General features: G+C 35.9%; 1 protein-coding gene across 3 annotated transcripts in view; it reads right to left on the bottom strand.

Annotated features, from left to right (window-relative positions):
• The window catches only part of LOC150103156 (AP-1 complex subunit gamma-1-like), a 418,791-nt gene that overhangs the window by 321,852 nt on the left and 71,730 nt on the right, over positions 1 to 25,209 (bottom strand). For all 3 annotated transcript variants that reach the window (XM_090398388.1, XM_090398390.1, XM_090398391.1), the window contains exon 5: positions 17,324 to 17,420. In XM_090398388.1, the coding sequence (XP_090254514.1) occupies positions 17,324 to 17,420 (97 nt within the window). The remainder of the gene's footprint in view (positions 1 to 17,323; positions 17,421 to 25,209) is intronic.

Below are 25,209 nucleotides of genomic sequence, written 5' to 3'. Positions count from 1 at the left end.
TATTTCGGATCGTGAGTGTGATATTTTTGTCAACCTTCAAAATGAAGGAAATAGGGATATGACAAGAAACGGCAAGGTTGTACATGAAAATTGTGAGAGTGTGAATGTAGAAAGTGTGAATGATAGTATAAATGGTTTCTCAGAGAACAAAAAAGATGAGATAGATGCATTGAGTAAGATCGCGTTGTTGAATAGTGCGATAGAAAGAGCAAAACAGCAGCTAGAGTGCATGAACAAAAGTAGACTGAATGAACCAAGCAATAATAAAAGGTATGACAGGAAAATAGACGTATGAATGTGAACATGAACAAAATGAAGGATAGAGTGCTGTATGGAGACTCGTTAGTACGAGGTGTGTTAGTAGAGGATTTGACAAAATCGTACCAACCTGGTGCGACCATAAAGGACGTAACTGCGTCTATTAGAGAGCAAAAGGAAAGGGTGAAAGAAATGATTGTTGTGGCAGGTACGAATGATTTGAAAGGAGATAAAATGGAAATGATAGAAGACCTGAATGAATTGTTTGAGGTAGCAAAAGAAAAGAGTGAGAGAGTTAGAATGATTAGTCTTTTGCCACGGTATGACAGTGAAATGTTTAAAAGGAGGGCTATAATTGCAAACGACTTTATGCGTGGGTTATGTATGACGAGTGGTGTGGAATTTGTGGATGTGTGGAGTGAGTTTGATGGGCGAAAGGATCTATATAAGATGGATGGCTTGCATTTGAATGGTTACGGTGTAAGAAGACTTGAGAAAGTGTTGCTGAATGTAGTGGATGTGCAAATTCAGGGAAACTAGATTTGTTAGGGGGGGAAGTAGAGATACAGTCCTTATGGAGGCAGTTGAATGTAAGAATGAACATAATATGCCAGAGCAAATAAGGACAACAAATCTGAGTGGGATAGTTAATATAAGGCATCAAGGTGGGGTAGGGGCTAATGGGGGTCTTAAATTCATGTACACTAATACTAGGAGTATTAGGAACAAGAAGGAAGAGTTTTTGGCCATGGTTGGCACTTCCAGACCACAGGTTATAGGTATTAGTGAAACATGGCTGACTGTAGATGATATAACTAGTGGGATTGAATGTGATGGGTATAGTGTGTTCAGGAATGACAGAGAGAATAAAATGGGGGGAGGAGTATTGTTGATGATAGCTGATGAGCTCCAGCCAAGGAAAATAGAAGTTGAATTGCAGGATAGAGAAAAAAAGCACATTTGAGGCCATTCGGTGTGAGATTGTGGCTAGCAGAACTAAATATACAATTGGGTGCTGCTATAGACCAGGTGATGGAAAAGATGGTGGTGACAGTATGCACAAGCAAATAGAAGAAATGGGTGGAAGGAGGGTGATTATTATGGGAGATTTCAACTATGGTCGCATTGATTGGAGTGAGGAGAGGACACACGGGAGGAAGGAACTGGATTTTATGCGGTTATTAAGGGATAACTATCTGCGACAGCATGTAATGGAAAATACTAGGGGTCAGAGAGTGCTTGACCTAGTAATTACATCTGAGGATTTGGCTGTAACAAATATGACCACATTGCCACCAATCGGTGAGAGTGATCATAGGGTCTTAACTTGGGAGGTGGCTAAAGGTGTAGAATTTTCAATTAAGACAGGGTACATGTGGAATTATCGGGCAGGAAAGTATGACAAGCTTAGGAGTTTGATTGGTTCAGTGCCATGGCATGTACAACTGCAAGGACTAGAAGTTGATAGTGCATGGGAGGTAGTTAAGAAGTGCTTGCATGAAGCAATGGCTGACTGTATACCTAGAGTCCGAATAATAAATCAAGTAGGGGTTAAATGGATGAATAACACCATTAAGCTTGAGTTGCAAACAAAAAGAAACAACTGTGGAATTTAAGGAGAAAGGTGACCTGCAGACAGAAAAGCAAAAAAGGATTACGAAAGAACATTGGCCATGCAGGCTAAAGAGAATCCTAAACAGTTTTTTAGATATGTAGCAAGTAAAAGAAAAAATGTACATGGCAGATTGATTTTAAAGAATGCCGATGGTAGGGAGGTAACTGAATCAGTTGAGATAGTTGAGTTACTGAGTGAGCACTTTGCAAAAGTATATCATCCAGGTGGTGACATTGCAGAAACGAATAAACCAGTAGATTATACAGGAATTGTGGTTAATGAAGTGGAGGTGAGTAGTCTATTGCATAACCTCAATGTCAATACATCTGTGGGATTGGATGGTATACCAGCTCGTGTTGTACGAGAAGCAGCTAAAGAATTGTCAGTACCCTTGACCATTTTGTTTAATTTGAGTCTCGGGTCTGGGTTAGTCCCGAGCGGGTGGAAAGAGGGGAAAATAGTTCCACTGCATAAAGGTGGTTCCAAGACTGCTGTTATAAATTACCGACCGATTAGCATATCAGGAATCATTGTCAAGGTCTTAGAGAAAATAGTCAAGAGGAAAATACAAGATTGGATAGAAGAAAATGGGATACTGTATCGGGGACAGCATGGTTTTGTGAAGGGTAGGTCATGCCTCAGTAACTTGCTCACGTATTATAACACAGTGACGGCTGAACTGGATAAGGGTAATGGGTTTACAGTGATTCTACTGGACCTTGCCAAGGCCTTTGACAGGATTCCACATGGAATTCTAATCAGTAAATTGCAGCATATGGGAATGGACATAGGGTTGGTGAGATGGATAGGAGGGTGGTTGACGGAGAGATATCAGAGTGGTTTACTCGGGAGTAGAGTCCACAAGACGGCCTGTGACTAGTGGTGTGCCACAAGGATCTGTTCTTGGACCACTGCTGTTTAATTTGTTCATAAATGATATAGGAAATGATCTGAGAGGAACAGTTCATTTGTTTGCGGATGATGCGAAGTTGGGTAGGGCAATAGTGAATGCAGATGACGTCAAAATTTTGCAGGATGATTTGGATAGATTGGAGGTCTGGGCTAAGGAGAATGGATGTCAGTTTAATGTGGCAAAATGTAAGGTTATGCATTTTGGGATGAAAAGATTGGCAGCAGTTTACTGCATTGGTGGAACCCTGCTCCAGGAAATTGATGAGGCACGAGATTTAGGAGTGTTGGTGGATAAGGAATTGAAATTTAGGGGACACATTGCAAAAGTGACCAAAATAGCTCATCAAATCACTTGGTTGCTGAAGAATACGTTGACAAGCAGAGACAAGCAGGTTATTGTTCCTCTCTATCGAGCCTTGATAAGACCTCATCTAGACTACTGTGCTCAGATTTGGTCACCTAGGTTTCTTCTTGATGGGGAGGAGGTGGAGAGGATCCAGAGGCGAGTGACCAAGATGATAGCAGGTCTGTGAAATGAACCGTATGAGAACAGGTTGAGGATTTGTAGGTTGCAAAAATTGGTTGATAGGCGGAGGAGGGGAGATATGATTGAGACATTCAAATTACTGAAGGGTTTCTATAAAATTAATTCAGAAGATATTTTTGAGAACAGGGCTGGTTGTGGGAGGACTAGGGGACATCCATGGAAACTGGGCAAAAGTGTGGTTAGTAAAGGTGTTAGAGCTGGGGTCTTTACTTTTAGAGTAGTGAATGAGTGGAATGCGCTCCCTGAGTCTGTAGTGGATGCTGTGACAGTGAATGAGTTTAAGGCGAGGTATGATAGATACTGTATGAATGTCAGATAGCTGTGATGAATATGATTTGGGGCCTCCCTCGATGAGTCTAATGACTCCCTGGAGTTGCCAGTAATAATAATAATAATAATATCCAAGTGTATAAGCTCTGAACAGTGTTAAAATATTCCATGAGTTTAATAGAGAATAGTTGTAAATGAATTAGAATATAAAATCGTGTATAAATTGCCAAGTAAATACGTATAAGCTAGAGCATGTTTTAAGCCATATAAAAACAGTCTGTGGCCACGGCGTCCAATCGGCAGTCGCCGTATGCGTGACGACACCGCCGAGTGAGGGAGCTGTTTTGAGGTCTAAAGGTTTCGGCGGGGATTCGAATCGCTCTCTTGTCTCTGGGTTTCGTCAGCACCTAGTTTCCTGTCGGAGAGCTGTGTAGAGCTTGCCGCCACGTGTAGCAAGAATCCCCCCTTACTATGTATGCTACGTTGGCCAAGGCTGCAACTACAGTGTATTCAGATCCATAAGAAGAAGGAGCCAGTGATGAAATCAAAGTCAGTGTTCAAATCTGTGTGTGAGTGTTTTCGGTTCGTATGGAAACAAAGGAATAGCAAGGCCGCCATCAGTGAAGACACTGTAAGCAGACCAGAATATCCAGTTCAAGGCAAGAACGGTAAGCGTAAGATTTTCTTATGTTAAATGTTCGATTAAAGTAACCGTGGGATAAGGAAGCAGAAGTTAAGGAAACATGCTAATTCCGTGTGGTGCTATAAGAACAGTCTGCGATTTGGACACTTTTGTCTGTGGTTGAGAAGAAAGCATATTAGGCTCCAGGTGAACAGGACGCCGAGGCCCAAACTGTTTGTGTGATTTAGGAACAGTAATATTATATGGTCAGAACGTAATTAAATGTTAGCTAAATATTTTGGAGGGATGATTAAGTAAGAATAAGAAGTATTACCCTAGAGAAGTTCATGTCAGAATTATTGAGTTGTATTGTGTATATGTGCAATATTACATGTGTGATAATATTAGGTAACTTAGTTATAAGAGTCTGAGAATAGATGTACGTATAGAAGTGAGAAATTTATGTCAAGTAACAGACTATAACATAGAAGTTTTGGATGTGATTAATTAAGTAAAGGGAACCCAGACTCTTTTAAGATTAAGGATTTGATTAACACTTGTCTTTGTGCCATAATAAATGTGCTTCTTTATATACAATCAAATGGGTTTGTCATCCTTTCTGCGGATTGAGCTACCGTTTGAAAATTTACGTGCCGTGCATTAAGGGTGAAACCAATAGTGATATAAGAATCGGGACCACGACTGCATGCCTCATGATCCCTACATTTTCTTTAAGTATTCTTGGATAATGTATCAGAGTTTAGTTGCCGGCTGGCGCAGTCTTTCATCAATACAAATTTGTTGGCAAACGAGTATCTGATATTAAGTGATACAAAAAAAATTTATGTTAACTGTAAAGTTAAGACAGTTAGAGATATAACAATAAGGCAATCACATGGTCACACAGACAGTATATATAAAACGAAGGATATAACAATATAATAGGAGTGACTGAAATGAAAAAGACAAAATCAGATTAGATCTTTCTGATCAATAAATACAAAATGTTATATTCAGGTAATGACAATCAAGGAAAAGAAGGAGTAGGTATAGTATTCAACACTAAATACAAGGCTAATCTTCTTGAATGGCAGACAATTTCAAGTACAGTGACGTGGGCAAATATCAAAATGGGGAACTGGACAAAGACTTATTTGTGCCTATGGTCCCACAGAAGATTGTACTAAGGTAGAAGGGGAGGAATTTTTTGAGGCTTTAGAGAAAGCAAATGACACAATGAAAAATTGGTCCTTGTTGGGGATCTAAATAGCAGAGTAGGATATGATTGTCAGACATACACAAGTGTTTTGGGAAAATTTGGAGAAAAAGAGCAAAGATAATAATAATAATAATAGCAAATACCTGTTGGATTTCTGCTCAGGACATGGACTGGTTATTACTAATACCGTGTGTCCAACATAAAAATGTGCACAAATTCACATGGAGAGAGAGAGGGAGAGAGAGAGAGAAGAGGCAAGGAATAAGAAAAGTCTCATTGACTATGTTATTGTTGATAGTGATGTTTTCCCACTGGTGCAGGACACTAGAGTGTACAGAGGATCTGAAATTGGAAGTGATCACCATTTAGTCTTGAGCAAGATAAAATCAAATTTCATACTGAAAAGAAGAACATGTAAGAAAGTTTCAAAGCAAATAAAAGTTGAGCAGCTCTCAGGTGTGAACTGTAGACTAAAATACACACATTATTCAAGAAAAAATGAAAGAGTTTCAGAACAGGAACCAAACCTTGGAGAGTAAGTGGCAAGCCCTGAAGAAAAGATTGATTGATTCAGCCATAGAGGCATGTCGTGAGGTTGTTGTCTGCAAGGATAGAAAAATCAGAACTCCATGGTGGACACAGGATGTCAAAGAGGCAGTGAAGGAAAAGAAGAAAGCATATCAAAAGTTCCTGGCAAATAAGTCAGCTTGTGTGCTTAGAGTATACAGAGACAAATATAAGAAAACCAAACACTGTGTAAAACTAGCTAACATCATGGGAAGACTTGGGTAAGAACATAGAAAATAAATTTATTTAAATTAAGGGAATATTTAATCCCTCATTATTTCAAAGCTGAATAAGAAAACTCTAAGATAGAAATCAAATAGTTTCATGCCGAATATAGCAAACTATAAAAGTTCGGCGAGTCAGAGCGTGAGCAAAAACCTGGGTGGTACAATACCGGGCACCTCATTGTAAAGGCGGATAAAGCTAGAATTACTATTCTTAGTATTTGCCCTAATGTAAAACTCATCCCCTAGGAGATGTATGTTGTTTCACATTAAGGGAGATAGGTCACTACCCAGACCGGTTTCAACCTTTATTGAGGTCTCTAGGATCGCTATTCTTAGTATTTGCCCTAATGTAAAACTCATGTGAAGCCTTTTAGCTCTTTATTTCATAGAAAATAAATATCAAGAAGCTGGCAAGATATTCTGGAGGTTGTTGAAGAATCTCAAAAATGGAGGAAATAGTGCTGTAAAAGGAATTAGAGATGATAAAGGTAACATGAAAACTGGAGAAAAAGATATCCTTGATGTATGGAGTAATTACTTTGAAAAATTGCTAAATGAAACAATCAGTGACATCACAGTGGTAAAAAACACCGACCAAGCATGCAATCAGGAATGCATATCCATACTCGAAGTAGAAAAAGCCATCAAAAGCCTGAAATGTTGAAAGGCAGTTGAATCAGATGATAATCAACCAGAAATGCTAAGTATGGAGATATAAATGTCTTACAGTGGCTGCACTGCATAGTTCAGAAGGCCTGGACTGGAGAGGGATGAATTTCAAATGATTGGAGTAGAGCTCTCATAGTACCTATATACAAAAAGGGAAATAAAACTGCATGTGAGAATTACAGGAGGTATTTCTCTACTGAGTGTTCCTGGTAAGATTTATGCCAGTATACTTGAGAAACGGTTGAGAAGGATTGTGGAAGAGAAGCTTGGTGAAGAACAAGTTGGATTCAGGCCAAACAGAGGCTGTCAGGATCAGATTTTCACTTTACGATAAATAGTTGAGAAATTCTGGGAATATAACAAAGATCTCTATTTAAGTTTTGTAAATCTGGAAAAAGCATATGACAAGGTACCAAGAGAGAAGCTATTCTAAATGCTGCATTATATGACAAGGTGCCAAGAAAGAAGCTATTCAAAACGCTACAGTTGTATGGTATGGTGTCAATGGGGCATTATATCAAGCAATACTCAGTCTTTATTTGAGTTGTAAGTCAGCAGTCAGAATTGAGTAAGTACAGGAAGATGGTTTAATGTTAAATCTGGTGTCAGACAAGGATATTCATTATCCATATGGATCACAATATGAAGGAAAGGTATTAAACCTAATATCAAAATTGGAGATGTTAATGTCAGCTCTTTGCTTTATGCAGATGATGTTATACTTCTAAATAAACATGCTACAAGTTTCCCTGACTAAATTGAATAACTGTTGTAATAGATATGGTATGAAGATCAGCAATAACAAGACAAAGAGAATGAAAACAGGCAAAAGCATTGAAAATATCAACTGCATTGTGAATGGAGAACCCATAGAACAAGTAAAACATTTCAGCTACTTAGGCATGATTTTTAGTGATGATAGTAAATTAAATAGGGAAACAGACAACAGAATCAACAAAGCTGGTATGATAAGAAGTCAACTGAAGTCAAAACACTAAATTAGCTATATACAAGACTGTGTCAAACCAATTTTAACTTATGGATCCAAGAGTTGGGTCAGAAGTAAAACTTGACCGAAGACTGGAGACTGCAAATATAAGAGTCCTGAGAAAGATTATGAGCATGAACAGATGGCAATATCATATTAAAAATGAGGATATTAGTAAAAAACTTGACATGGTTAGCATCCAGGAATGTGTTAGCAGAGCTAATCTCAGGTGGTATGGTCACTTAAACAGAATGGGAGAGGAAAGATTAGCAAAACAAATGTTCTCTGACAGGTCGGCAGGAAAAAGACCCAGAGAAAGACCAAGATATAAGTGGATTGATATGGTAAAAAGTGTTTTAGAAAATAGAAATATAAAATCTGACAATGTTGTAGTCTTGACAAGTAACAGATCGATTTGGAGGAAAATTGTAGCTAATAAGTCAATACTACATGAAATATGTACATCATTGCTATCATATTCTGTACAACCCTCCTTGAGGATACCTGTCAGGAATTTGATGATGACAATATTGGAGTATTCAAAAGTAATACTGATTTGAAGGAAAATTGCTGATAGGAGATTAATAATAATATAAACTTTAGTGTAGTGCTGTCATAGTAACCTGAACTCTGGGGGGGGGGGGGTTATATATCAGGAAACTGATGATGACGATGAATTTTAGCAGTCAGTGAAACCAGATGGAAGGATAGTTGAGATTACTGAACTTGAAACTGCAGAATCATCTATAGTGAAGAAGAGAAATGACAAAATAACATGGGTTTGTTACTAAGGAAACATTGAGGAAAGGAAGTAAAAAATACTTATCACCTAAATGATAGAATACTGATGACATCCTTAACAGCAACCCCAGTACATCTTGCCATTATTCAAGTATACATGCCGACAACTAATTCAGAAATTCATGAGATAGAAGAGGCATAAACAATCAGAGCATCCAATTACATCAGTTAAAGATAATTTAATTATAATGGGCAACTTCAACACAGTGGTTGGAGAGGACAGCGAATACAAAGAAATTAGATGATTCGGACTGGGCAGAAAGGATGCAAAAGGAGAAAAATTAAAATTTCTGTGAACAGAAATCTTAATTTTTATTAAGATGGCTTTATAGTTGATATGCTTTTAAGTACCAAAATGAAGACTATACATGGAAATCATCAAGTGATGATGAATGATACCATATTGAATACATAATAGTCAAGAAGAGAACCCAACTAAAGTCATGTTACAGCTAACCTGGAGTAGAAATAAAGAGTGACCATTCTTGTTATTGCATAATGTGAAATAAAACAAGAAAATAAAGTGAATAAAAAAGAAGTGTAATACTGAACTGCTAAACAACTCAGATATAAAAAATGAATTTAAAATAAGAAACAGATTGCACGCTTGCAATGAACAGTGAGAAAGACTAGATAGTTATCAAAGAAATAACTAAAAGATCAGCAGAACAAAATGTTAGGATTTACGAAATTACAACAGTGGAAGCCTTGGATTACAAATGAGATTTAATTTAATAGAAGAACAAAATAAAGCAAGATAAAAGAAGAGACTATAGAAGGTACCATATTGAAAGACTAAGAAACAAGATTAAGGAAGAGTACTTAAAAGGAAAGCAAAACCGGATAGAAGAAATATGTAAAGAAACCAGTGAGGACATACATCATCGTATGGTAGCATCCTCTAAAAAGAGAGTTGCAGCAGATGAGAAGCTCTTCTCCATTTCTCTCGGTCTGTTGCCTCCGTCATTCTTAAACCAGTCCATTCCACGATGTCATTAAACCACTCGTTGATTGGCCTTCCACGTCTTCTCCTCCCTTCAACTTTCCCTTGTAATATAGTTCCTGTCAAATGTCCTGCAAATCTGGTCTTTCTTCGCATAATGTTCTTAAGCAGTGTTCTTTCCATCCCAACTCTTCTTAAAACTTATTCATTTGATATTCTCTCTGTATAGCTAATCTTTTACATCCTTCTATAACACCACATTTCCAATGCATTAATTCTTTCCATATCTCTCTCTTTCTGAGTGTCCATGACTCACTTCTATAACTTGAAATACTCCAGACTATTGCTTTAACTATTCCAATTTACACAACTAATTTAATATTCTTATTTATTAAAATTCTCTTCATTTCCATAAATGCCAATTTAGCTTTACCTATTCTATTTCTAATGTCCAACTCTGAAGTTTCTTTCTCTGAGATCCAACTACCTAAATATTGAAATCTTTTCCTTCAGAATCTTCCATTTTTCACTTACATTATCATTTCATTGCATATTTCTCTCCTTCATTTCTTCCTCTACTTACGCCAGACTATTGCTTTAACTATTCCAATTTACACAACTAATTTAATATTCTTATTTATTAAAATTCTCTTCATTTCCATAAATGCCAATTTAGCTTTACCTATTCTATTTCTAATGTCCAACTCTGAAGTTCCTTTCTCTGAGATCCAACTACCTAAATATTGAAATCTTTTCCTTCAGAATCTTCCATTTTTCACTTACATTATCATTTCATTGCATATTTCTCTCCTTCATTTCTTCCTCTACTTTCTTTGTGAATTTATTTATTGAGTCTACTCCAGGATATGTTGTCACATCTTTTATAATGTTTCTATATCTTTTGTTTATCAAAACATAATCTATCTGATTTCTTCTACTATTTATATCCTCCCCTGGGGCTTTCCACGTATACAATTTTCTTGGATGTTTCTTAAACCAAGTGTTCAAAATTTCCAAATCATGTTTTCTACAGAAATCCAACAGCATATCTCCTCTTTCATTTCTCACTCCCAATCCATATAGCCCAACAATATCTTCCTCCCTTCCTCTTCCGATTTTTGCATTCATATTGCCCTGTATTATAATTATATCTTTTGTTTCTTTACATTTCAAACCCTGTTCTATATCGCCATAAACTCTCTCTACCGTCTCATTCTCATAATCACAAGTAGGTAAATACAACACCTGCTTGATGTTGCTCTTCCCCTCCTGAGTAAATTATTCTCATTCCATCCTCTGTTCTAAAATCTCTTTTTCCTTTCCATCTCACCTCAGCCATTCCCAGAACATCTATTTTCAATCTCAGCATCTCCAATCTTCCAGTTTGAAGTCAGGTATTCACATTCCAAGATCCAATGTGAAATTTACCTTTAGTCTCTTTTCCATATGTATATTTTCCTTTTTCCTCTTCTCCACCTCCCACAGGCTTTAGTAGGGATAATTCATATGATTGACATGCAATCTTGTCACTGTCCATACTGGAATAAGTGACCTCCCTGGTATCCAATTGCACAATTCCGGACCCAGGTGTCCCATCCTGAACTGTGCATCACTCGTCATTTTGATCCTTGCTGCTCATCCAAACTAGGGGAAAGTAGAAACATAGTGGTTTCCCATTGCCCTCTATGCATGAAGAAATGAAAGAGTAGAAACATAGAAAGATTCATCCCCTAGCCCTCGAATACTCTATTAGCATTGGGGGGGGGGGGGGGACAAGAAGAAGAAAAGAAAAGGAAGGAGATAAGAGTAGGGACCATCCCATAGATAATATACAGATGTATATTACATCTGTATATTATCAGGACATACAAACATTAAAATATATATACATATATACATACATACACACACACATTACATACATTAAAGTACAAAAATGAACATTACATACAAAAAAATACATTCTTTAAAAACAGGAGGAGATGACAAGGCATATCAAATAAGTGATGTGCATACCAGCAATCCCAAAACAAAAACGTAAAGTAGCATGAGACAAAGAAAGGAAAATTATCTACTGATAGTTGAGAAACTGATATGAAGTTGACATGAAGCTGAAAAAGAAACTCTTAGACCAGGGATACCGTATGAAGAATTAAAAGGTCAACTAATAAGTGAGTGATTAATGAGCGAAGTGTTTTTCTCTCTATCTTTTTTTTGAAGAGATGGGATTAACATAGCTTAATTGAACCTATACCATTTTTTGTTTTTTGGAGATAAAATGTTATTGTACTTTCTATGTTTTACATGGTATGTAATGTAATCTTTTGCTGTGCTGGATGTATCAATATAAATTCTACAATTCATGTTTAATGTTCTGCAGCAGTTTAGGTGTTTCACACTGTAAGGCAGGCTGTTGAATGTAGGTATGAGATGTTCTCATAGTTGCACTATATGAGTTGTTATAGCATTTAGTTATGTGGTGGGTCAATTTATGCAATACATGTTTATTGTTGCAATAAGTGTTACTGAAATAATTTCTTGGCAATGACATGTAGTTTTTAGATTTTTTTTTTTAAATATTCAGGATTTTGTGTATTGCCATAAATTCATATACTGGATGGCATGTGCTGGGACTCCAAAGCACCACTGAAACAATTTAGTGTAACAATATCTTTCCTGATATATATCCTTAAGGGTTGTATAGGATACTATTACAGTACTACATATTCAGATACATTATAACTAATCTCCTGTCGATTTTCCTCCACTTGTCAGCAATCTGATATTGTCAGATCTTATATTTCTGCCTTCTAGGGCACTTCTAACTGCATGAATCCATCTAGATCTTGGTCTTCCTCTGGATCATTTTCTTGCTATTTTGTCATCAAACACCTGATTTGTAAACTTTTCTTCTCCTGTTCTGTTAAACTGACCATGCAACCTTAGATAAGCTGTGTTCATACATTCCAGAATGCTAACAATGTGAAGTTCCTTCCTAATATAATACTGACACTGATGCAATCTGTTCACTCCTCTAATTTTCCCAGAACTCTCATCTGTGCTCTCTAGCCTTTGATCAACAATTTTGACATTGACAGAAATTTCATCAAGGATTTTCTTCTTGTAAACACAGTAAAATGATGTGCTACAATAGAGTGATGTGATATAAAGAAAAAGAAAGGAATGGTTCTTATAAAAGATCAAAACAGCAGAGTAGGAGATGATTGTTCAAATATCAAAAGGAATGCTTGTTTAAAATTTAGAGAAGTACTGGCTGGATTTCTGTTTAGGACATGAAATAGTCATTACAAATTCCATGTTCCAACATAAAGAAGTGCACAAATTCACATGGAAAGAAGATATAAGGGGGGGGGGGGGGGAGGAGAAGGCCTTACTGATTAATGTCATTGTTGTTAATGATGTCTTCATGCTGTATCAGGATACATGAGCATACAGGGTATCTGAAATGGAAAGTGACCACTGTGTGGTGTTGGCAAAATGAATAATATGTAAAAGTATTCAAAAGATATATAACTGCATTTTATAGGGAGCTTTTAGAGTGAACTGTAGACTCAAAAATATTATTCACAAAAAATGAGACAAAAACAATAAGTGACCCCTGGAGATCCACAGATAAAATCTGAAGAAAACATTGATTTAGGCAGAGAAGTATGTGTGGACCCATTTTGCAATAATATAAAAATCTAAACGTATGGTGGGCACACAAAGTTAGTGAAGTCGCTGAGAAGAAGAAATCATACTTTCTTCTTCTCAGTGACAAGAAGAAAGTATGTTTCTTAACAAGTCAGTGAGCAGTTACTTTGAGAGAATACAGAGAAATATATAAAAAAAGTTAAGCTATGTTTGAAATAGTCAAAAGGGGAAAGCAAATATAAAAGATAATTGTGATCGTCTGTGGAAATAGTAGTGGTTGTAGGCGGTAGATGGCGTTGGTGTAGCTGCAGTTAGTGAAGAGTTGTAGAGTAGGTGCCCTCCCTCGATGAGTCTTTGGACTCCCTGGAGGTGTTATGCAATGATAATAATAAATATCAAGATGAGAGCAAAATATTCTGAAATCTATTGAAAAAAAAAAAGCTTAGAAACAGAGGAAAGAGTACTTTTCTGATTATTAAAAAAAATCAGAAATGACGAAAGTCATAAAAAGTGATAAGACAAGACAGAGGTAAAAAATAACAAACATGAATGAAATTAAGAGGACGTGGTCAATACTTGAGTTAGAAAAATTCATCAAAAACCTTAAATGTGGAAAGGGAGCTGGAGTAAATGATATTCTGCTGGAAATGGTCAAACATGGAGGATAGAAATTTTACAGTAGCTACACTGTAGGATTCGGAAGCCTGGTTAGACGACCAAATTCCAGATAATCTGAGTAGAACTTTCATAGTTCTGACTCTGTAAAAAGAGAAATAAAACTAAATGCAACAATTACAGAGGAATTTTTCCTATTGAGTGTTCCAAGATTTATGCAAGCATTTATGTAAGATTTATGAAGGCTAAGAGTGGAAGAAAAACTTTAGGATGAATACTGGATAAACTCTTTTTACTTGAATTTTTACTTTTAAGTCAAATAGTTGAGAAATCCTGGAAATATAAAAGAAGCGAATCTGTTTTTAAGTTTTGTAGATCTGAGAGAAAAGCTTTTCAAAATGCTACAATTCATCACCATCATCACATTCCTGACATGTACCCTCAGCAGCATACAGAATATTATAATAGTACTAACTTCCTATTGACAATTTTCCTCCAAATTAATCTGTTTCTGTCATAACACGAATATTATCATCTTATATTTCTCTCTTTAAGGCATTTTTACTGTATTCATCCATATTAAATCTTGGCCTCTAAGTCTCTTTCCTGCCAACCTGGCAAAGAAAACTTAAATCTTTCCTTTCCCATTCTGTTTAAGTGACAGTACTACCTGAGATAGATTAACACATTTGTTAATGCTAACAATGCCAAGTTCTTTCCTAATATCTCATTTTTAAATGATACTGCCATTAATGCCATCTGGTCCCCTCCCCCTTAATCTTTCTCAGAACTCTCATATCTGTGATATCCAGTATGATGAATTTTTTTTTCTAAACCCAGCTCTGATCCATAAGTCAAAATTTGTTTGAACACCATCCTTGTATACAGCTAGTTTAGTGTTTGACTAATTTCACTCTCCCATATAAATTTATTCAGTTGATTTTCTATCATACCAACTTTGCTAATTCTGCCGTCTATTTCCATATTTAATTTGCCATCTTCACTAAAAATTGTATCTAAATAGCTGAAATATTTTACTTATTCTATAGCTTCTCCATTCAGAATGCAGTTGATGTTTTCAATGTTTCTGCCTATTTTGTCTTTTTTTTTTTTTTAATCACTGATTTTCTCAAATTTTGATATGAGATTTAATATCACTTTCCTTCTTAATGTAATCTATATAGATGATGCATAACAGAAGAAATAATGTGCGCCCTTGTCTTATACGTGATCCTCCTTCAATTCTAACTCTATAGTTGAGAAATCCTGAAAATATAACAAGTGAATCTGTTTTTAAGTTTTGTAGATCTGAGAGAAAAGCTTTTCAAAATGCTACAATTCATCACCATCATCACATTCCTGACATGTACCCTCAGCAGCATACAGAATATTATAATAGTACTAACTTCCTATTGACAATTTTCCTCCAAATTAATCTATTTCTGTCATAACACAAATACTATCATCTTATATTTCTCTCTTTAAGGCATTTTTACTGTATTCATCCATATTAAATCTTGGCCTCTAAGTCTCTTTCCTGCCAACCTGGCAAAGAAAACTTAAATCTTTCCTCTCCTATATATGCCTCTTCTAGATCTACAAAACTTAAATACAGACTTGTTATATTCCCAGGACTTCTCTACTTTTTGTCTTAAAGTGAAAATTTCATCCGGAAAACCTTCATTTGGCCCCAAAACCCTTTTGTTCTTCTCCAAGCTTCTCATCAACACTTTTTTTTAGCTATTTCTCAAGAATACTTGAATAAATCTTCCCATGAACACTCCATAGGAATATTCCTCTGTAATTCTCGCATTCAGTTTTAATTCCCTTTTTTTAAAAAAAAAAAAAAATGGGTACGATTAGAGCTCTACTCTAATAATCTGGAATTTGCTGTGACCAGGCCTGTATTATGCACTATAGTCACTGTAAAACGTTCATATTTCTAAATTTGAACATTTATGGCAGAATATCATCTACTCCAGCTTCATTTCCACATTTCAGGTTTTTCAGTTTTTTTTTTCTCTACTTCAAGTATTGATATGTATTCCTCATTGAATTGCTGTTGAGTGTTTTCTACACTGCAGTCACTGCTTGTTTCATTTAGCAAAGTTTCAAAGCAATAATTCCAAACATCTAGAATATCTTTATCTTCAGTTTTCATGTCATCTTTATTAACTCTGATTCCTTTTATAGTACGCTTTCCTCCATTTCTAAGCTTTTTCAATAGCTTCAGAATATTTTGCCACTATGCTGACAATTTCTATGTTCTTACCAATGTCTTCCCATAACTTTTGTTTAGTTAGTTTTACAAAGTGGTTCACTTTCTAACAATTTTCTCTGTATTCTTAAGATCACAAGCTCACTTACAATGCCAGGAACTTTCTTTTTTTCCTTGACTGCCTCTTTAACTTCTTGTCCAACATAGTATTCTGATTTTTCTATCCTTGCAGACAACCTCATCACATGTCTCTGTGATGAAGTTGTCTGCAAATCAAAACATTCTTACTGGCTCCTCTTTTCAATAAAAAATTGAAATTTATCCTACTCACAATTAAATGGTGATCACTTCCAATTTCAAATTCTCTGTATACTCATGTCCTGAACTAGTGGGAAAAATCGCTACCAACAAAACACAGTCAATGAATTTTTATTTCTTGCATCATTGCATCAGCTCTCCATGTGAATTTGTGCTGTCTATTTGAATTTCTCCATGTGAACATGAACTAATTATTACTAATACTGATCCAACATTTATGTTGGATCAGTATTAGTAATAATTAGTCCATGTTCTAAACAGAAATCCCACAGGTACTTACCATTATTATTAGTGCTGCTCTTTTCTCCAAACAACTTTTATTTATTTATTTTTTTTGTTTTTTGGTCAGCTGCACTCTCCAATGCCTCAGAAAAAATTCCTCCACTTCTTCCTTAGTAGAATCTCTGTGGGACCATAGGCCCAAATAAATCTCATTGTCCAGTTCCCCATTCTAATATCTGCCACCATCACTCTACTCGATACTCCCTACCATTTAAGTAGTTTATCCTCATATTTAGTGTTATATACTATAGCTATTCCTTTTCCCAGATTGCCTGAATGTAATATCTTGTATTTGTTGCTTAGATAGATCAACAATTTTTGCATTCTTTGTTATGGTAACATGTATTATGTCAATCTGATACTTATCCAATTCTTCTGCTAGTTCCATTTCTTTTCTAATGATGCTTCCATTTACTGTGACAAACACTACAATTATATCAGGTTAATAGAACATTATACAGATAAGGCAATTGGATTTTGACTAAGTTTTTTTTTTTAATGCATTCTAAAAGAAAAATTGTGGTAATGCAGATATCATATTTGTTTATTTTTGTATATATAATTACTAATACAGACAGTTAATGCTAAATGATCTCACCATGGTTTTTTTCTGTAAGTAATGACCTGGTGGCAGGAATAAACATCTCCATCAATTCTGGCACCTTCCTAATTACCCGAAAAGCACACAATGCAGCCTGGTAAATAAAATTAATCATGAAATGCTATTTTAATTTATTGCATTTAAACAAGCTACTTAAATACTAAATCGTATGGTTAGCTTCAAAACAAGTCTTCTACTTGTTTGAAAAAGATATATTGAAATTCTCATCAATTTATTACCTCCATTATAAAAATGAATAGCAACTGATCTATTGTGTGATCTGATCATCTTAAAAGGAAAAGGAAATTTTTTTATTACTTTATTTATTCACATAATTTATTAAGACTGTATGAGGATGAAATGGGTTGATTATTACAGATATTTAGGAAAGAAGGGGAGGAACATATTTAGCCAAGTGAGAGAGAGAGAGAGTTCTCACCCCCCCCCCTTGTGTCAGTGATATATTCAGACATGCTCCTTAATACCCAAATAATGTGATCACCTTCCTTGATCAGTTCTGCTGATCAAGCGAGCAAGAATGCCAAGGTATTTGCCAGTAACGACCTAACACAGATCTATCTTCCTACCAGAATAGCAGACAATTCTCCTCTCCTCCCCCATTTCTTGATCTCTATAAGCTCCCCTTCCAAATGTTAGTTATCTTGATAACTCAGACCACAACCTCATCCAAAAATCGTGCACTTTAGAAGAACAGTATACCTACTCATTCTCAGTGCTATGTCCTCTGGCATCACAAAAGTGCTGAAGTGGAAAAACCTCCATAACTTCTACTCCTTTCTGTGATCCGGCTACTGCTGCTTCAATTCTTCCAATTCAAACATCTACTCAGAAATAACGAAAACTGAAATGGAAGGGGACTTCATCCCCTACTCCAATCAATTCCCAACCAGTATCCAAGCCTTTTAACATTTATCACCTGCCTCTAAACTTAAGTCATCGAAAGGTTTGGAGAAACACATATAGTCACTCCAATAAGTTTCAAGGCACTTCATCAACAAACATTCAGCATATCACAAATGGCTTGAGACCTATTCTTCTGTGTAACACTCAGCCTACCCTACAGCTCACAACAGCAGCAAAAAATCAATAAATCTAAATCTGATTTTGAAAGGGCCAAATGCAACAAACTTATCTTCTGGTTCTTACCTAAGGCTATCTGTCACAACTTCTACTCACACATGCTTCACTCTCACATCCAAGTGGTGATATCGTAACATCACTAAAGACAAGGCTGATCTACTGGCATCAATCTTCTTTTCCGATTCTTACACTGATGACCATGACAAAGTACCCCTTCCCTCTACTAAGAACTATTCTCCCCATGCTACCTCCAAGGAGTTTTCCTATGAGAAAAAAAAAATCAGAAGATTCTTCCAATCTCTTTGACATAAAGAAGGTATCTGAACATGATGGTATACCACCTAGTTCAGAATAAATGTTAATTCCAGCAAACAAGTTTTTCACTGTGTGAAAAACTTGTCTGCTGGAATTAACATTTATCCTATATTGCCTCCGATTTTTCCTGCTCAACTGGCAACTATCCCATATAATAGAAATTTGCTGACATTGAGCTCATTCCAAAGAAAGAAGTCAAAAAAAAAAAAAAACTACATCCAACTGCTCTCATCTCCATTCTCTCAACTTCTACACACCATCTAGAGCATGCTTCCCAAACTTATGGATGTAAAGGCCCCCTTTGGAAAAATTAAAATATTTCACGTCCCCACCACCAAAAAAAAAATCATAATACAGACATACATTATTATAATATTTATTGTATTTATATTCAATATTCAATACAATTTATATTCAAGATTTTGCATTTGTAAGCTTCATTTTCTTATCAATACCTTTGAAATGAAACTTATATGAATAAGCATATATTTACTAATATTCATGAAGCGCCGAAATACGTAGGAAGCAAAATTTGTGAACCAACACCAATGTGTGATTTTTTTCCATTAAAACATAAAAAATAACAAAAAAAAATAATAAAAATTAAATACATTTCTTTTAAGATTAAAAAAAATCGACTTAGTCTGAAAACATTTTAAATTTGTTTTCATTATTTCGTGGCCTCAACAAAACTTGCAGCCCCTGAGGGGGGGCTGCGGCCCACAGTTTGGGAAGCGCTGATCTAGAGGACAAACAATATGGATTCTGCCACTCTAGATCCACAGTTGGTCTTTATCTTAATATTTGTCACCATCTCTAAACTTAAGCCATTGAAAGGTTTGGAAAAATGCATGTAATCACTCTCAACATTTCTAAGGTAACTGATCAGGTCTGGGACAGAGGGCTGCTCAACAAACTACCCTCAGTCTCTTGCAACTGAGTCACAATCTTCCTTTCTGATCACTCACTATGCATCATGTTAGATGGTTTCCTCTACTCAGATTTCCCTACCAATGCAGGAGTGTCTCCAGAACCCTGCACTTTCATCCACCCTCTTCTTCCTGCATAAATAACCTGCTCTCACTGACTTCAAATCCTATACACAGCTATACTGATGACAGTACATTCCACACTTTCCTCTCATTCGATAAACTTTGTAGTACTCAACAGAAGCCTCACGATCATCTCAACAAATGCCTTAAACTTTGTTATCCTCACAATTCTTCAATGGGGGGGGGGATAACTTTGTGAACTTCATAGCTACTAAAACACAATCCTGTATAATTTCCTATAAGAGCCCAGATCACCTCCCCTTATTTTCAAATCATATCAAAACAGAATCAGATTTCTCTTTTTGGACATCTCCAGCCTTTTCTTGGCACAAACACGTCAGCCTAGCTTCTGCACTTGCTAAAAAACCCTACTTTCCACAAATGCACAACTTTTCACTGATATGACTACAAAGACTATAAATCAAAGCTATCAAGAAATTATATACTTAGTTTAATCCTTTATCCAAGTGTAAGCAAACAAAGTTTGCACTTGAAGTATTTTCAGGACTGGGGCAACTCATATATAGAAGCTAATGACTTCACATCACTTACCTTAATATCCCATAATGCAAAGCACATATCCTTAGAGACATGTATAATACTATGCATTATGGGAAGAGTCACTACCCAGACTGGTTTCGACCTTGGTTGAGGTGAAAATGTAAAGGGTTGCTCATCACAGACCTAGGAGTAGTTAGTATAGGGGTGCAAGAGAGCCTGATAGTATTAAGAGAAAGAAAGACAGATAGCATGAGAGATAGAGAAAAGGCCTCAGCTCTTTTATATCAACATATAGCCAAAAGCTATCAGTTTTCCTTTTTCACCAATCTCATTTAGATGAACAACCAAAAAACCATTTGAAACTAAAGCGCATAGATAACTGATACCCAGGTGGTTAGCCCCCATCTGGGTTAACTGCCTTGAGTTGGCCTTCTCTGTCTGGGATTGCTCTCCAGTCATCCCTACAACTGACTATAAGACTACATTGAATTAAGAGGATGAAACTATTTAAAAAAAAAAACTCAAATATTCACCAGGGGAAGATAAAATCTCAAATTTTATCTCCCCCTGGTGAATATTGCATAATGTGGGTGGTCTACACCATCTAGTGATAAATTTGCTATCTCCTAGAATGCTTCTTTCTAAATACAAAAATCGTCTGACTAAACAATATTATGAAGCATTTAGATATCATATTGCTGGTTTTCAAATCCATGTTTCTTTCTAACCTTCCATAAATGGTATTTTAATTCATTAATTATAAAAATCAATATTCTCTTTGCATTGCTGACAAGTGGTGGGTATTATAAAAAAATAACCTGCTGTTGTAAATAATGAAATGCTCAACACATTACATAATCTGTTCCAAATACACAGGGCAAGAGGGCAGTTGTAGAATGCATGTTCTACTATTTCCGATCAGTAACAGATGTCACAGATTGGAACGCCAATGTTAAAGTACCTCCACATTTGATGATATTGACTGGAAGGTGCCATATGCAATTCTCCAAGAAAGATCCCTCCTATTAGGGTACTCTTGGAACTTCAAGTTATGAAACAAAATATTGTTGTCAGTACCTAACTATGGAACTTCACAAAGAGATTAACGCTTTCTTTATACCAAATTTTACTCTTTTTTTTTTAATGGAAACAATGTCAATTCCAGAGTGTTTTAGCAGTCTTAGAGAGTTAAGCACAGAGTATTGTAGTATTCAGGAACAATCTCAGATTTTGGGCCTGTATAATCATTAACTCCAAACAGGAGAAGATGAAAACCCAAGTAGTACAAGAGAAGGTCTGCACATGTGTGATCAGTCTGCAATATTTAATGGATTTTAGAAGCTGTATTGCTTAAATAGCATAATTTTAAGATTGGAAGTCCAAATCCTTCTTTGATAGTCGAAGAAATTGCTTTTTAACTGCTTGGTATCGACTGGACCAAAAAAAATTGCAGAGGTTTACTATATAATTGCTTTTCTTCAGCTTCTGTGATGTCTGTAATATTTATTATGTACAACCAAGCAAGAAAGATTATGGTTTTGAGTACTATGGCTTTAGAAGAAAAGGAGAATGGCCCTATTTTCCAGTCTTCTAGCATTTCAAAGTTCTTGGACTGGTAATATTGGGTAAGTGGAGAAAGGAATTCCAAGTATAATGAGGGGCTCTCTCTCTCTTAAGGAATTCCTCCAAAATCACACTTTCCACAAACTTTTAATTTTGTCTTGTCTGCATTAATAATTAATCCACTGCTTTTGCTGAATTTTTCAAAAATAACAAAAAATGTATATATGGAATCATTATCCTTCAAAGTTTCCACTGCATCATCGGCATATGCTAATACCTTATTTTCTTTTATAGTTGAAGGAACTGTTATTCCTCACACAACATGTGTATTGTTGACTTCCTGTAAGGAAGGCTCGAGAACCAAAGAGCAGTGGACTGAGAGGGCAACCTCGCTCGACTCCTTAATGAATTTTTACCAGACCTGACAGGAACCCATTAACTAGGAGGCAGGTGGTTGAATTGGCATAGGCTCCTTTGATAACAGATAGCAGTTACCTACACCAATTTGCTAGAGGATGTGGAATAGAAAGGGATGACAGACGTTATCAAATGCTTGAGTAAGGTCTACTGATAGCACTGCCACTGACTGCTTTTTTGTGTTAACTAAGCGGATTAGATCACATGGCAGAAATAGATTAAATTCTACTGCTTGACCTGGTACTCCATATACCTGTGTGCTTTTATGTGTCTCGTTCTCATTTTAAGCCTGTTATATAATGCATAAAATATATCTTGTAGTCAGTATTAGATAGAAAAATAGGTCTCCAACTGCTAATTAAGGTGTGATCTCTATTAGGTTTAGGAATGAGGACAGTATGGCCTGCTACAAATTCACTTGGTATGTGTCCTGATGAGAGAGAGAAATTAAATAGTATAAAGAAGGGAAGACTAAAATCCCAGGCCTCCCAATAAAGTTCTATCCCTAGACCATCAGGTCGTGGGGATTTTCTTGTCTGGCATTCTTTATAGGCTGTGGTAACTTCAGATGCTGTAATGGGTCTGTCAAACCCATCTTGGATATGACCACGAAAACTAATGTTCCACGAGTTATGATTTCCAGCAGTTACTATTGTCTTCAAACAGATATTTGTAGTGGTTTTGGAAGGAGTCAAGGATGTCTTGAGTGGTGGACATGTCTTCTCCATCAACACAGATGTGAGTGATAGTATTTTCTTTGCAAAATTCTGTTTGAAGACAATAGTACTGTTGGAAATTATAACTCTTAGAACATTAATAGTTTTATTGTCTATTGAAGAATGCAGTTGAAGGGCTATCTGCTGTATTCTTATCTTAATATTTCTTTCTTCTACTTGTTTCTGCCTTTCCAGTTCTATCTCTATGTTAATGTTTCTAATGATGTTGCTACATTCTATACCATTGTGTTGGTTTGTTATGAACCAGCTTCTCTCTTTATACAGGTCTTTCAACTTTTTCCTTTTGAGGAAAGCCTGCTCCTTTCCCCATTCCGTCATATTCGGCTTTACTGCTTTTCTGAATTTTAACCACGTATCCCAATTTCAGGTAACATTATTCCAATTTGAACAGAGTGTCAACAATTCTTGGAAGAATTTTCATCTAACTGTTCCACTGGATGGAGCATAAACATTTATAAACCTTATTACACATCCACAGTATTTCCAATCTATTGTCAAGATTCTCCTTTCTGCATCCCTTTGGATTTTAAAGAAAGACCCAAGGAGGAGGGGGGGGAGGCAAGAATAAGAACTCCTACTCCATCGCTGTTAAATATTTCAAAGCTCCAATAAGAAAGAAGAAGATATCTCTTAAACTTTTCATAATTTTGCATCTGCAGAAATATGTTTCTTGGAAAAACAAAAACCTGATATTATGGCATAGCATAAGTTTCCATATAGTTTGTTTAATTTACCTGTGGAATCCTCATACATTTAATGAGGCAATGAAGAAAAGAGATGCTATGATTAATGAAGCGTCACTGGTAAGTCTTTAACTTCTAAGTTTTGGATGAACCTGATGAGGTCTTCAATCTGTTAAGGAACAATTGTGTAACCTGCTTCCTGTCAACTGTTTTCCAGTTGCTTTCCATTATTTCAATTTCATGCCTATCGTTCTTGATTTGGAAGCTGGTTATTTTCTTTTCATGGGTGATAACTGTACTGAGAAAACTTTGAATTGGTAAACTTCATTATATATTCTTTAATGGTATCTCTTGCTTTTTCTTTATTAGCATGAGTTGGTTCTTCATAATCCATAATTCTGAAGTTTTCATTTGATGATCCAGAGCCATCTCCATATTTACATTTTTTATTACTTCTTTTTCTTTTCAGATGTAGTTCCTGTTTCTAATTTTTTTGTTTATCTTCAATTTTTTTTTATTAATTCATCTTTCCTTTTTGATGATCTTGTCTGCATATTAAGTTCTTTGAGTTGTCTTTTCCTTGCTTTTCTGTTTCTTCTCCAATTTCTCCTTGTAGAATAGTTGCATGTTTTTGCATTTCATTTTGTACCTGTTCAGTTGTTATATTACATTCATTATTGGTAATTTCAACTATTGTTCCATCAGCATTTGACTGGGAAAGTTGGTCCCACAGATCTGGAATTTTGGGGCTAATTTCTAACTGATTTGGCCACACACTTTTTGTGATTTTACAAAGTTTGTTTAAAAGTGCCATTTTTACTAGACTGAAGATCCGGGAACTCTTCATTATGCCTCTCTGATATATATATATATATATATATATATATATATATATATATATATATATGGTGTTCTAATTGGCTCTACTCCCACTCATTCCACAAAAGTTCTAAAAGGACAGGTGTTAATGCGGTGTTCAGAACTTTCGCATTTCTGACAGGGTTTGAGGCACTTATTAGCAATATGTCCGATCTCCATGCAGTTGAAACATTTAGATTTGGGGCAGTTACCACCCAAGTAATTGTATGAACCACAACGCAGGCACTGCCGTTGTACTCTGGGATAGTTTACCACACTCGGGTTGTACCAACGTTGACAAAATTTGGTACGGGCGTTTTCGTATCCATTGTGAAGGTGACATCACCAGAAAACCAGTTTGGATTTCTTCACCTGATAAACCCTTTCGTATATTACTAATCTTACCCCATTTCGAAAACGTCTGTATAAGAATTTCATTACTATTCTCTATCTATCCCATCGAAAATCTTTCGATTTTTACTGTTTTTACCTGGCTCCCGACCATTACAGGAATAACTGTGCTGCCTTCAAAAGAAAAACCTTGTAATAGTTTGTCCCTTGTTTCTACATCTTTTACTACAATAAAATATTTCCATTTGTCATAAGGGGTGAAAGAATAAATCTTGTTTATGCAGACTATCTCTTTTAAAACCTTA

Source organism: Typopeltis vanoorti, chromosome 9 (assembly GCF_054136105.1).
Source record: "Typopeltis vanoorti isolate ZY-2024b chromosome 9, IOZ_Tvanoo_1.0, whole genome shotgun sequence".
Lineage (NCBI taxonomy): Eukaryota > Metazoa > Arthropoda > Arachnida > Uropygi > Thelyphonidae > Typopeltis > Typopeltis vanoorti.
The sequence above is the reverse complement of the archived record's forward strand: the minus strand, read 5'-3'. Positions and strand labels throughout refer to the sequence as shown.